Below are 14,872 nucleotides of genomic sequence, written 5' to 3' on the forward strand. Positions count from 1 at the left end.
TATATATATTTATTATTTTATCCTTACTACAAGCAACAGAAAATTTTGCTTCAAAGCTAATGAAATAAAAATATAATTAATAGAATTGTCTTTGGCATTGGAAAATGTGCACAAATTTTTCCGATTTCCATACCGATTTCGATACACGATTTTTCAGATTCCCGATTAGGATAGTCCGATTTATTACTCCCACACTAAAAGCAAAAAAAAAAAAAAGGATTATAAAGACACGAATTATAAAGACAGCAGTTTATTTATTAAATAATTTTACAGTCACAAAATATATCTAATCGTTCACCGATTTTCTGCGAAAGATTTTGAATGACAACAAAATAAATATCCTCCCTGAAAATCGTTTCTTTTTTACCAGTCGGTCATGCAACGGCTCTTCAGATAACTGGCAATCTTGGGATAAGATGCGAAACGTTTGTAGAGACCCATCATTTTGGGATAGCTACTAAACATGTTCGGGTAAGAATTGTACATGTTCTCCATGCAACAGTAGAACATCATGTCGCACCACATCATCTGAAACAAGAAAGAAAGAAATATTGGTTTAGCATGTTAAATACGCATGTAGTCCTTACAAAGGTTAAAACAAATAGACAGGCGAAACATGGCATTCGTTTATACTATATATATATATATATATATATATATATATATATATAACTACTTCATTTACTCACATAAATTAATGTACGAAAGTATAAATTTATGCGTAAATTTTAAGTATGTACTTCAACAGTGCCCAATACATAGGTAGATCTAGTTAGTAAGTTATAAAATTTTAGATGCAGATTATCTGGATTTAAGTCAAACTTTTTAATATATATATATATATATATATATATATATATATATATATATATATATATATATATGAATAAAAAAGAATACGAAAAGTATAAAAGCTTATAACTTTTCTTTATTCGTTTTCAATTGGTGACGTGCAGGAATACAAAATAATATTATGAAAAAAAATTAAAAAACTTTTTTTATAAGTACATAATTTTCGATCGATCCTTCAGTCTTCATCGGTGTAGTATATATATATATATATATATATATATATATATATATATATATACATAAAGTAAGAAACAGTACATATGGACCGTACAAAGCAGGGCCTAACTGTTAGAATATATATATATATATATATATATATATATATATATATATATATATATATATAACCCTATCTATCTATCTATACGTGTATCTATTTGCTTATTTTCTTATCTATCTATCTATCTATCTATCTAGATGCGCTATCTGGACATATAAAAATTGCTACGGAAATTTAAAAAAAAAAACGTTACATGGAATCGAGAAAATTGAAATTGTATAATTGTAAGCTTACTCTCCACGAAATAAAAAGTAATGTCATCAACTGGTATTACACCAAATATTCTAGGGGAGTCAACAAGGGTGAAAAGACCGAGTAGAGAAATCACTAATAATACCTATACTATTTGTGCTTATTGCAACCACCATTTCAGTAGTCGTTACTAACAAGAAACCAATGGTTAGCGGCCATTGTGATAAAGCAAATAAGTGTGCAAATTTTATCACAGAAGGTGGAGAGAACTGAAAATCTGAGAAGACTTAATATCACACAGACTTCAGGGAGCACCACAATTTGTTCTCAAAAGGAAATATTTTATGTTTACCTGTGTGAAAACCCTATTCCCTTAATAATAATAATAATAATAATAATAATAATAATAATAATAATAACTAGTGGGGCCTATAGAAATTCTACAGAGGGACTAATTGATATGTAATATATTGATGTTGGCATTCTATAAATGTTCAGCATAAATGGAAACTCTGATATTATTGTAGCTCTTTTGTTAAAACTGCAAAAGTATTTATCTAAGCTAGCATGTCCGTTCGAAGTACCCCGGTTGTAAAGTGCGCTTTAACATTATACATAAGGCTTGTAGATTTCGTATATAGAACAGATAGCAAAAGTTATAACTGCCCACGAAATATCGAAAATGATAGGAAGGTACCATCAAACTGTGAAGACCTTTATCAAGGACCCTACAAAGGCACGTAAGAGAACTGATAAAGGTAAATCCAGAGTTGTTTCACGCCGTTCCCTACTCCAAATATAAGTTGTTAAGAACCCTTGGCAGACAAGTTCGAGAAGTCTTTGACCAAGCCGGATTAAAGAATGCCTCAAAAAGTACTCGATGTCGCCTTCTGAAATAAGTGGCAAAGTTTCTTAAGCCGCGCAAAGCCTCCATTAAAGCAACATCACATACCAAACCGATTGAAATGGACCGAGGACAACATGAAAACGGAGTTTTTCAAAGTTTTGTTCACGGATGAAGTGCATGTCACTCTTGATGGCCTAGATGGCTGGAGCAAGGGATGGGTCCTCGATGGACGACATTGTCATCAGCGTTTAAGGCGCCAACAAGGTGGTGGTAGGATAATGATTTGGTCTGGGATTATCGGAGGTACTTTAGTTGGTCCATGGAGGGTCCCAGAAGTCGTAAAAATGACGTCAAATGCTTACATAGCTTTTCTGAAGGAGCACTTTGAACCATGGCTTAAGAAGCAAAGGTTGACGTTCAGAAGAACCATTATTTTTATGCAGAATAATGCTTCCTCGCATGCAGCAAACAAAAGCAAAGAGTATTTGCAATAACTGGGATTCTCTGGGCGATGGAAGATGGAGTGGCTTGCAAATTCCCCAGATTTGAACCCAATTGAGAACCTTTGGGGTATCACGAAGCGATACCTCTATGCAAGTGGACGCCAATTTAAGAGCAAAGATGAATTGTGGAATGCTCTCCAAGAGGTCTGGCGAGGAATAACTGTTGACAAAATCACAAATTTGATTAATTCTGTGGATCAACGTCTTTCACAAGCCATTCATAAAAAAAGATCGCATATCCTCTACTAATTATCTCAACGTAGAAATTGCTATATACTTATTGTGTTCTAAGAGTTTTTCCTTAATGTTTGAATATTATTTCAATAAAAAAGTTATGGGTATATTGTGTTTTTTTTTTCTCAAGCTCGTTAATAACTTGACACACTGAAATCAACAGATATTCCTATCTTCTGTCATAGTTTCGCTAATACTGCTTTAAATACTTTTATTTTCTTACTGCATTGTAAGCACTTTCTCAAAGTTTCATATATTTTTATTCACCCGTCTCTTAAACTCGTTAATAATTTAATACACATAGTATATATATATATATGTACATATATATATAGATAGATAGCTATATAGATATACATGTGTATATATGTATATATATATATATACTCATATAAAAATAAGGTACTTCAAAATAAGAATAAGTTAAAGAATGTATACCTTCAGCTATAATCGAAACCGAAACCAAAACTTATGAATAATTCTTGGTAAAACTATTTATGACAGGAGATAGAAGTGCATAACAATTAAACGACAGTCACTCTGATGTATATAAGACTCACAAAATACATAACACACGCGTTATCCTATTAATATAGAGATATTACTCAGACTACGCAACGGACAGTAATGTTGAAAAGTGCTGAAATCATAAGAAAAGATCTTTCGTGTGGAAAATAATTTAAATGAGTGACAAAAGCTAATCAACATTAAATAAATGGCAACTCAAACAAAATAAATAGATGCAACCAAGAAGACTGAAACCATAAAATTGTTAAATTGTAAATTGGCTACATCCCCTCCCAAAAGAAATTCTAGGGCCAGTATCGGCTGGCACCAAGAGGGGGGGGGCTAAGAAGCATGGTAAGATCAAGGAGAGGAAACACTAACCAGACTTCCACTGAATGGTCGCGAAATGGGAATGGGACTCTGTAGAGCATTATTGCTAGATAGATTCTAGCGAAGTTTTATAGCCAATGCCAGCGATAAGTAAATGGTGAACGACTGTGGTGATCAAGCAAAATATTTTGGCAGGGTTCTTGAGATGGGTTGAGAGTACTGGACATATACAGAGACGTGTTGTCACACAGATTCTAGGAAAACTACCACTTGTTCCGAGTGAGCAATTTCTAATGTTTACCTGCGCGAGGATTCCTAGTGAGTGAACTAATAATAATAATAATAATAATATTAATAATAATAATAATAATAATAATAATAATAATAATAATAATGGACAAAAAAAGAAATAAGGTATCTGCGCCAGAAGTCTAGGAAACTCATGACCATGCACAATTCCTTATACCCAAAGTATGATGCTCACCGAATATATAAAAAAGAAAGGTGGAGGAATGGGGCAGGATTATATATCAGACTTTGTGAACGACACAAAAAAAAAAAAAATTAGAAAAATACATAACGCAGAACACAAAATGGATAATTACTGCAGTAAGGGACATTGTAATAATGACCACAGAATAACTAAGAAAGAGATCCAGAAAGAAAAGAAAAATAGGAATAGAAACAGCTACTCAGTAAATTGATAAAGATGCCAATAGATGAAACTCACGAAAACAGTTAAAGGTGGCTGCGAAAAGGAGACATAAACAGTAAAAACAGCGGTACAAGATAACACGATTAAAACTAACCATATAATGGCAGAGCTCGACAAGGCACAAGAAAAAAGAAAATCCAGACGCTATGGACACAGAGACGAAACAATAAACTACATAATAATTGAATACTGCAAAATATCCCATACAGAATATAAGAGTAGAGACGATAAAGTAGAAACGCAGTAAACAGAGAATTTTGCAAACAATACACAAATCGCACAATGCACTACCGTAAACTTACACTAATCGTACAAGCACAAACCGGCTGCACTAATTAAAAAATGAAAATCACAAAATTATCTATGGCAGGGACGTACAAACAAATAAACCCATCCAAGCAAGAAAAGAAAGATATCATAATAGTAAACAAGAAAGAAAACATATTGCCAGATTTCGCCGTTCCACAAGGCTACATATCATGGAGACGTAGAAGCAAAGCAATTACATGGAACCGTGAGCTGAAATGAATATTAGATATAAAAAAGCCAGGATAGTACTAATAAGAGTAAGAGTATTAGTAACGATCTCAAAGAATCCTGAAAAAAAAATGGGAGAGTTTGGAATCAGAAGAAACGGCGAGAAGATACAACGGGTAGCATTAATGGAAACGGCTGACATATTAAGGATAATGCTTGAATGAAGAAAGTCAAAGATATGGTTTATATGTTTGTATAAGTTTTCAAATTTTGCGCAAAACAAAATTGTAAACTTAAATGGCTTTAACGAATCCCATACAATACAAAGAAGGTACAATGCGATTACTAATAAAGTGAACTCATTTTATACATACCTTATCTCCCATGAACCACTGGCTGCCACCATTGCGCATGCACAGACACCTCTCCATGAAGGGCATCACTCTGTTAAAAGTGTTCATGTATCTCCAGTACATATAGTTCTGAAAATAATAAAATAACGCTTATAAATTTGGTAAAAGACATGAACATGAATTTATAATTGTACCTGGTTAACTGCTCTGTTCTTATACGTGGCATTTATCTGTTCTTCCTAGGCTGAGGAACGTGGCCTATAAATAAGTTTGTTAATAGCTAAAAAATTTACTAACACAAAACTGATGACGCGAGAGGTGTTTATTTGTCTGTATCCTCGTCCTATATCGTTGGCGATTGAGATGGGAACAAAAACTAAGATCAATCGAAAATCACTCTTCAATACATTTTAAAGAACATGTTCACACGCATAGTGCTACTAAAAAACTGTGTCACTCACTCTCTCGTAGATCCATGTGATGTCCCGTACGTTTTTAGCAATTTCGACGGTCGGGTAAAAAGTAACCTCGCAAGTTTATCCATAGGGTACAATATTTTAACTTATTATAACTTTTTGTGCAATTTCAACTCATTTCTCAGAGAAAAATATTTTGCTTGTCTCACTCTGCTTTGTCATTATTTCCAGATGGAATGTATCATGCATGCTTTAATATTTGTTTCCAACATTCACAGCGAAAACTCATTACGGCCTTCTACGTACCAATTTTTAAAATTTAACCCTAAAGAAACACATGTTTCAAGATAAAAAACAATGAAAATGTTTTTAGATGTCTGAATAAACTCTATACGAAATTTCATGTCTGTAGATCAAAAATTCGTTGAGTACATAGGTTGAGAATCGTCTCCACCCACACGTTCTCACTTATATATATATATATATATATATATATATATATATATATATATATGTGTGTGTGTGTGTGTGTGTGTGTGTGTGTGTTCGTGTATGTGTGTATAAAGTTTTATCTAGACAAGCTATGGCCCAGACGCTTCCTATTACATTTATACAAGTCTTATAATCATGTTTGGTATGTTGCTTGTGATACAACTGGTTAGGATCACGAATGGTTTAATTTTTATATAAACAAAATTTTTAATGAAAATAAAGACGAGAAAAATCATACTTACATCATAGTTACAGTTCATATTACCGGATCCCATCATGCCACCGGATCCCATCATATCTCCACATCCCATGTTGGACCCCATCATCATGCCACTGGATCCCATGTTAGTTCCCATCATCATGCCACTGGATCCCATGTTAGATCCCATCATCATGCCACTGGATCCCATGTTGGACCCCATCGTCATGCCACCATCATTCCAGTCGTACTAGAAATAAAGGCAAATAATAAAACCATATCTAAAATGCTTATCAAATAATGACTAACAATAAATAGTAAATATCATTAAATAATTTTCTCCCGAAATCCGAAGAACTGCAGTTTTTGTTTTTTTTAATTTTGAGGGAGAGAACGATCTTAATAAAAACATTGGTTATCTCAACGAGTCATAATATAGATAACAATATTATACGCTATCAGAAACTAATTAAATACTATTACATTCTCTTTCCTAGTCTATTTACACAATGCAAGAGGCTTTGCTAGTCAGCCGAGACGCTGAATTGTCATCATAAGCAAGTAATACCAAAAACTCAAGAGATTGCCCTTTATTTTAAAACATTAAACATGAGAAGGTAACGAAATAGCAGTAAAAGTACACTCATCTTAACAAGGCAGAAAATCGACTTCAAAATATGTTTATTTTCTCTTAAAATAGTAGCAGCAATACGAGGTCACAATTCGCCCGTGTGTGGATGCTTTGCTGTCACATTTGGGCTGCTGTCTCTGTTACCAGTCCCTCGCTCCTAGACAGGATTCAAAAGAGAGTCGTCAACCTAATAGCTATCATACTGTCAGCCAGGCTTCAACCTCTCCCCCATCGACGAGATGTTGCACCCGTCTTCCTGTTTTACAAGTATTTTAATGGTGGATGCTCCGACGAACTACAAGCCCTTGTACCCTCTCGATAAACTCAACAAGTAGCAAAACCGCTAATGCCAAAAAGCCTTATTATTTTCTTCCCTTAAACTGCTAGACTTTGGAATTCCCTTCCGGGTTCCTGTTACTCCGCCTGGACTGACATGCAGAACTGCAAGTGTAATGTAAAGAGATACCTTTCTGCTACAATTCCCTATATAGTATTCTTGCAATCATGTCCCGAATAAGAGCCCTCTACATCAAAGTGGCACTCTGCCTTTTCTGGGGTGAAAATGAAATAAAAAATATGAGGGACGCCTTAAAAGTAATGGTAACTATTTTTTTATTGCGCATTAATGGATCAAGGATAATTATAAATTTCATTCTTATATCGTTTAAACTCGTGCATTCAGCTTCTGAAAGTTTCATATCTATGGTGCAGATATTGACAGTATGAAACGTAAAGAAATAACCCGTCATAAACATACGCCAGAAGCTAAGATGCATCATTGGATTTCTCCATGCACACAAACTTAACCGATCATCATCCATTGGCGCCTGATGAACGTTTACGAAGCCAGTGCAGTTGAAGTCAGCACATTTAAAAAATGGGTTCGCCGATTTCAGAGTGGCGACAGAAATGTGAATGACAAAGTTAAAAATAGGAGGCTTTACTTTTGGCAGAATTCTTGTAAAAGTAATGACGACGAACGATCGAATAACTCAAAACAATAAATAAGTATTATCCGAAGATTGAATGATTAGCGAGTATTTTAAAACTAAAAGAATATTTTACTAGCAAGAAGACCCAACATTGCCCGCGATTGAATTATGATTAACGGATGTTTCACACTCCAATATTTTTATTGTCATCAAAATCGTTGAAACTGCAAATTTTTCAATCAGATCAATTGATTGCTTGCTCTAGTTAGGGGACCCAGGATGTACTGGAAGGAAACTTCACACGACTCCCCGCAATGACTTTGTCCACAATATAATATAGTCTACATTGAATTGTAAAGAGACTACTGTTGAATTAATAAAAAATATTATATATATATATATATATATATATATAAAATGTGTTAAATTAAAGTTTAAAATGCAAATGTCAATCATGCTTAAATTGTGCTCTACACAGAAACATTTATTTCTAATTCGCCCTTGTAATATCAAAGTAGCTACTGTTATTTTTATATGCCTGGCCTTACTGCTTGTGCTGTGATAATGGCTTCAATTTAAGTTTCAAATAAAATAGTCAGGTATCACTGTGCAGTTGTGTTTTAAACAGGAACATTCATTTTGAACGCGCCGCTGCCCTATTTAAGAACCTACTGCTGGCTTTATATGTCGGGTCTTTCGGCTTGTGTGATAATAAAACGTTTCAAATTCACTTCTGATGTTAGGCTGTATAAAGTGTTTACTTTGATTAAAATCGATTGTTTCTTCTTCGTCGGATGAATTTTATTATCGATTATCGAGACTTATCGAAAACGTTCCGATGCAAAATATATGTAAAAATACTGTCAGGTAAATAGAATACCGTATTGTGAAATTTCATAAAGATTGACCGAGCCGTTTTCGAGTCCATATGGAACTTACTCTCATACAAAGCTTCTTTTATATAATTGTATAAATATCAATTCTATAATGTTGGGTTTCTTAACAAACTAGATAATACAACATTACGTGCAGAAAAGTTGTGTTCGTGGTTGATGAAAACAGCCATTGCTGTCGTATGAATATTCAGATATTTATGATAATCTTTGTAATAATAGCAATGGCCAAAAACACATTGCCTAAAAGCACTTCCTTTAAACTCTTCGGCCTAACGTTCACAGGAAAATTGAACTGGAATAGATATATAGAGAGCATTGCCAAGGCTGCTGCGAAGAAGGTGGGCTCAGTCTATCGCGCTGAGAGTATCCTGTTCCTTTATTAGGCCACCATTTGCCCATGTATGGAGTACTGTTGTCACATTTGGGCTGGTGCATCTGCTACTTGCCTTCAACTCCTTGACAGGGTTCAAAGGAGAGTCGCCAATCTGATAGGTCCTGAACTGTCAACTAAGCTTCAGCCCCTGTCCCATCCACGAAATGTTGCATCCCTTTGCCTGTTCTACAAGGAGTTTAATAGTGAATGCTCTGACAAATTTCAAGCACCTGTACTCCATCGACATTAATACCCCCGACAAACCCGACAAGGAGCTAAATCCCACCCCCACACAGTAACAATTCCTAGGTGTACGAAAGCCTTCTACTCCAATAGTTTCTTCCCCAGAACTTCTATACTTTGGAACTCTCTTCTGGGATTCTGCTTTCCCAACTGCACTGACATGCAGAAGTTCAATTGTTATGTGAACAGAAATCTTGCTGGTGATCTCCCTTCATAATATCCCTGCAACTAATGTCCCCGATAGTAGCCCCTTACTTCAAAGATGCACTGTGCCTTGTTTGGGGTAACAATTGAATTAAAAAAAAAAATACAATAAAGAAATTTTATGTTCGTACGTACATCATCATATCTGGTACATATTTTAGACATGATCACCCGTTCGTCGCAGATACAAATATTGAAAGACTGTTTGTGGCAACTAATTATACTATAACAACGACGGGTGTATTTCTTTTGAAACAATTTCAGTTGTAAAAAGAAACGTATCAATCAGTAAAATCTTTCAGTACATATATTAAATATATTTAGGTTACAGTTATTGTTACAGTAAAAAAACTATTTGTATTATTTAGATTAATCAGATAAATTTTCTTATCTTGAGTGTCACTGCACAACGTTTTCAGATGAGGACAATAATACATAAAGTCATACTTTATCCAAAAATTAGGAATCGAGTTTTTTAGTTTTTTTAGAATGTATAACTTGTTACAATGTTCATTAAACGATTAAAAGACATAATGGTTTTATGTCTTGAAACAATATTTAACAGCCACATATGTTTTACGGTGAAAACAATAGGTTTTATTACTTAAAAACATATAAATTGTTATAATTTCAAATAAACAAAGTAGGAATTTGTTTCACTAACCTCGACAAATCCGACAACCAGCTAAATCTCTAATATACAGTAGAAATCCCGGGATTGAAGAAGTCTTCTGCTCCAAAAGTTTCTTATAGAACTGTTAGACCTTGGCACGCCCGTTCAGGAATTCTGCTTTTCCAACTGTACAGACATGCAGAAGTCCAAGTGTAATGTGAACAAACATCTTGTTGCTCATCTCCCTACATAATATCCCTGCAACGTATGTCCCCGATAGTAACCTCCTACTTCAAAGTAGCTCTGTGTCTTTTTTTGATGAAAATGGAATAAAAAATATCTAACTGATAATGACGATTATTATTGTTACGAGCGAAAGAGAAAAATTGTGCTTATTATTAAAAACCATTGCTTTAATGTTTTCTTTTAAATGACATCATATAAACAGTTAATTATGCAAATCAGTTTTATGCGAATAGTATCCACAGTTTCTGAATAAAATGAAGCAATAGCTGTGGCATTTTCTGTTTTTTTTTTGTTTACAAAAGAGTCACCACTTATCAAGGCCCGGAAGCCATTCGAGGATAAAGGTTTTTGAGTACACAGTATTCCATGGGATAATATCGTAGCAATCGTAAGTAGTGGATATTTGGAAAATTAGATAACTTGAGGGGGGCAGTTCATCAGGAATTTGTTTACGTTGGACTTGAAGACCAGCAAATTGTAGTCAGCTGGAAAACAGGCAAACAGAAGAGAGTTCTACAGGCGTGCAGTTCTAAGAAAGAAACTTTGTTCATGGAATCTACGTTTTGGTTTAGGCATAGATAAAGGGCGAGGAAAATTATTGAGAATGGTTTCAGTTAGACGAGTGTTTTCGACAAAATTTGGCGAGGGGGGCATACATTGGAGCTTAGACGAGCACTTACCATGACAATAACGATAAAGCAGATACAGCCTCTCGACGTCTCTTCTGTGAGAAAAAATGTTGCAAAGAAGAGAAAAGGGCCTCACCCACTTAGCTACGAAGTCTATTTTGAACTCTGTCAATGCAAGATAAACTGCTTCTAGCAGATCGTGCCCAGATGTGGCAACAGTACTCCATCCTTAGACGTAATTGGTTCTTATATCTTATAAATGCTGTAAATCACATCACACAAGCAAACAATTTGTAATTTATGTATATTGTATTTTTTTTAACCTTCTCCAGAAGGGACTCACCCTGAAGCGTCCATTCTTCCAGTGGTAATACCTCATGTAATCGTGCATGATTTCATAGAAGCAGTCGCAGATGTAGTCACACCTCATCATGTCCATGTTGCTTTTGGGGTAGAATCCTAAAAAAAGAGAGTTACGGTCACGATTTTTCGATGCACTTAAGACACATGTAAAGAAGTGATAATGTTGATATAATATTAAATATTGGGCTAATATAATTTTTGTCAGTTTATAGTTAAAACAAAGTCGGGTTCAGTTGCGGTTATAAAGTCTACTCGGATGTCAGCTCGATCTTAAGTGTACAAAAAGTGTATGTGACGTCACATGATGTAAAAACAGGGGAACAGGGAAGGATGAATAACAGAAGAAGAGGAGAGGGAAGGATGGGAAGTCGTTTGGAAGTTGGTAAAACGAACACATGTAAAAAAGTTTTAAACATCGACAATACATTAAAGGAATAAAAAAGATGCACATTTACTACAATGTATTCGAACTGAACAAATGCGCTTTGAGACCCCTGTAATTACACTCACGCTATTTCTTCAAATCAAATATATTATACTCCAGCTCAATCTCCCTTTCTATTTTCATCTCTCACTCTTATCCTCTCTCCCGCCACTCTCTCTTCCACTCTACTTCTCCCCCTCCTCTCTCTGTCTCCTTGCTTAAAATTGTAAAACCTAACCCTGACATCAACCTATGCTATTTCATAAAAGTCAAGCACATAACACTCCAGCTCCCTCTCTACTTCTTTATATCTCTCTCTCATTTTCTCTCTTCCCTTTTTCACTCCGTCTGTTTCCTTTCTCTTTCTTTCTTTTCCCTCTCCGTTTTTTTTCCTCTGATCTGAAGCTCAAAATGCGCCTCCTCCGCTGGCAGGAAAGAAGGCAACACAAACCTGTCATTAAAGGTCGTTTCTTCGTGCTATTAATTACATGTGCTCCTGTCATAAAGAAAAACGGGACACGAGGCAAACTCGAACTGTGATGTTATTATTGTGATCTGCATTTACTTACACCGTATGTTCATGAACTTACGTATTTTTAATTGATCGTCACTTGATAGATATTAAGTTCTACCATTTAAAGGGAGGTAATGTATCTTATACAGATAAACAATGAAGGCTCATTTTTACGATTTCAAGTCTTTATTTGTACACCAAAATGCGTAAGAATATGTCTCCAGTTGGAAAAAGACAAGTACGCATTTCTTGTAACGTTGCACCGCCAAGAAAATATTTGCGTGATGACACATAATTATAAGAAGCAACGTCACGCACAGTCATTTAACGAACTCAGGTAATCAACTTTTATTGTTTTCAATGCAATCTTACTGTCCATCATCCAACTTACAAAATCATTAACCTTTATCATAGAGTTGTATAAAAAAAAAGACAAGATTAGCTGTTTTATCGCCAGGCTTTATAGTAATTGCATTACTCTTGCTATCAAATTTAGAAAACCTCATGATCAAATGAAAAACTTTATATATTAATATTTTATAAACCTCCATAGGAAATGAAATACATATTTAATTTCTATATTCTTGGGATGTTTGTTCTATGTTTCTAAAAAAATGGTACTTACCAAATTCCCTGGACAGATATCTGCAAATGGCCATGGTCTCAGGCATCCTCATACCGCCGTCCATTTCCAGACAGGGGAGGTAATTACAGGGAAAATCTGAAAGATAAAAATAATGACATATATAAGGCAACAATTAACGTGTTTATTAACAAGAAGGTTATAACCGAGGATTTGTAATACAAACTACAATACAGATGCGTATAAAAATGCAACTACCAGGTGCCTTCAATAAGTTTCCAGACTGTTTTCGTATTGAAAATTTTATTAATAGTACACACATGAAACTCTACTTCCCTTCGAAGTAATCTCCTCCGGCTGCAACGTACGTTTTCTGGAAGTCTTCATGAAATTCTTCTTGCGTAAGCGTGAGCGTGTGCACTCATTACAGCCTCTTTTATCTCCTCAATTATCTTATAAGGGCAGCCTCTAATAACCATAATAATAATCACAGGGAACTTATTGTTTCTATAGAACGACGACGGCCTTAATCCATTAAATTCTTTTTACTGGTTTTCTGACTTCCCTACTTCTCCTACACTTCTCATCACCTCTCACAGACTCCTTTTCTATGGATCACTTTTGCCTCTTAAAAACTGATGCTTGATCCATGCAACATTATCCAAAATATATCTGACAAATTCCATATGTGTCTGGCATTTTTCCAGGTTTAAAACGTTTTTTTTTTAGAATACCGTTCTTCTAAATTGTCCGTACGCCAATTACTTGTTCCAGAATTAAAATTGATCTTGAGAGTGATGGAATTAATGTAAGTAAAGATACCATTAGCAGAACTTTATAATATATAGGCTTTCATTCAATGTTGGACTTGAAGACAACCAAATTTTTGTCAGCAGTGAAACAGGCAAATGGAAGAGAGTTCCATAGACATGCACTTCTAAGAAATATCTGGTCGGATGAAAAAGTGACATTATTTTGAAAGAAACACCAAAAATATCATGCATAGTTAAGTTTGGGGGCGTTCCATTATGATAGACTGATGCTTTTTATCCAAGCGCACTGGTGAGTTTTAATTTATCCATCGTAAAATGTATGGCAGCACGTAGAGCGAGATTCTACAGAATAACCTTAATAAATCTGAAACTTCTACGGACATTGTTGGAATGTCTGTGCTTCAACACGACAATGATCCCAAACATCAAAATCTGACAAAGAATAATGGTGTTAGTACTCTCAATTGGCCTAATTAGCTCCCTGGCTTGTGGGATATTTTGAAAGGTAAAAATTACAAGTAGAATTTACAAAATATCAAGCAACTGAAAGAATTATGCAAGAAAGAATTAAGTGAAGTAACGATAGGTCAGTGTGAAAAACTTCTGACCGACTATAAAAAGCGACAGGAAGCAGTGAAACAAAACGGAGGCTACGCAATATAAATATTTAATTGATATATCAAATATGTTTGCATATTTAATTGATATCTCAAATATGTTTGAATATTTAATTGATACATCAAATATGTTTGAACTTCGATTAAAAATCGATTCAACCATGGATTTAAATTTTCCTTCCACATAAAAAACAAAAACCTTACGATACATTATCAACCGGGCATCAGGAATAATAGCCGCAAATGTCAGGATAGAACGTTCAACGCTAATTGTAAGATGAGACGTAAAGAAAAAGAAACGCCTTAACCGACTGCCCTATGTCGAATGTACACGATTACGACCCTCGAAATGACTTCTTTAAACAAACTGGAATCATTCAGTAACTGAAAGAGACCTGTTTGGTGGCCACCGCAAATCGAGTAATGTAAACAGA

The 14,872-nt window shown here is 34.7% G+C and overlaps 1 protein-coding gene across 1 annotated transcript in view; it reads right to left on the reverse strand.

Moving 5' to 3' along the window:
* Nucleotides 1–363: 363 nt before the first annotated feature.
* The window catches only part of LOC145265314 (S-crystallin SL20-1-like), an 18,559-nt gene continuing 4,050 nt past the window's right edge, over nt 364–14,872 (reverse strand). The window contains exons 2-6 of the mRNA XM_080121087.1: nt 13,091–13,186; nt 11,508–11,623; nt 6,441–6,647; nt 5,312–5,419; nt 364–528 (exon numbers count right to left, since the gene is read on the reverse strand). Coding sequence (XP_079977213.1) covers nt 364–528; nt 5,312–5,419; nt 6,441–6,647; nt 11,508–11,623; nt 13,091–13,186 — 692 coding nt within the window. The remainder of the gene's footprint in view (nt 529–5,311; nt 5,420–6,440; nt 6,648–11,507; nt 11,624–13,090; nt 13,187–14,872) is intronic.

Source organism: Euprymna scolopes, chromosome 40, assembly GCF_053919585.1.
Source record: "Euprymna scolopes isolate OS-2025 chromosome 40, ASM5391958v1, whole genome shotgun sequence".
NCBI lineage: Eukaryota > Metazoa > Mollusca > Cephalopoda > Sepiida > Sepiolidae > Euprymna > Euprymna scolopes.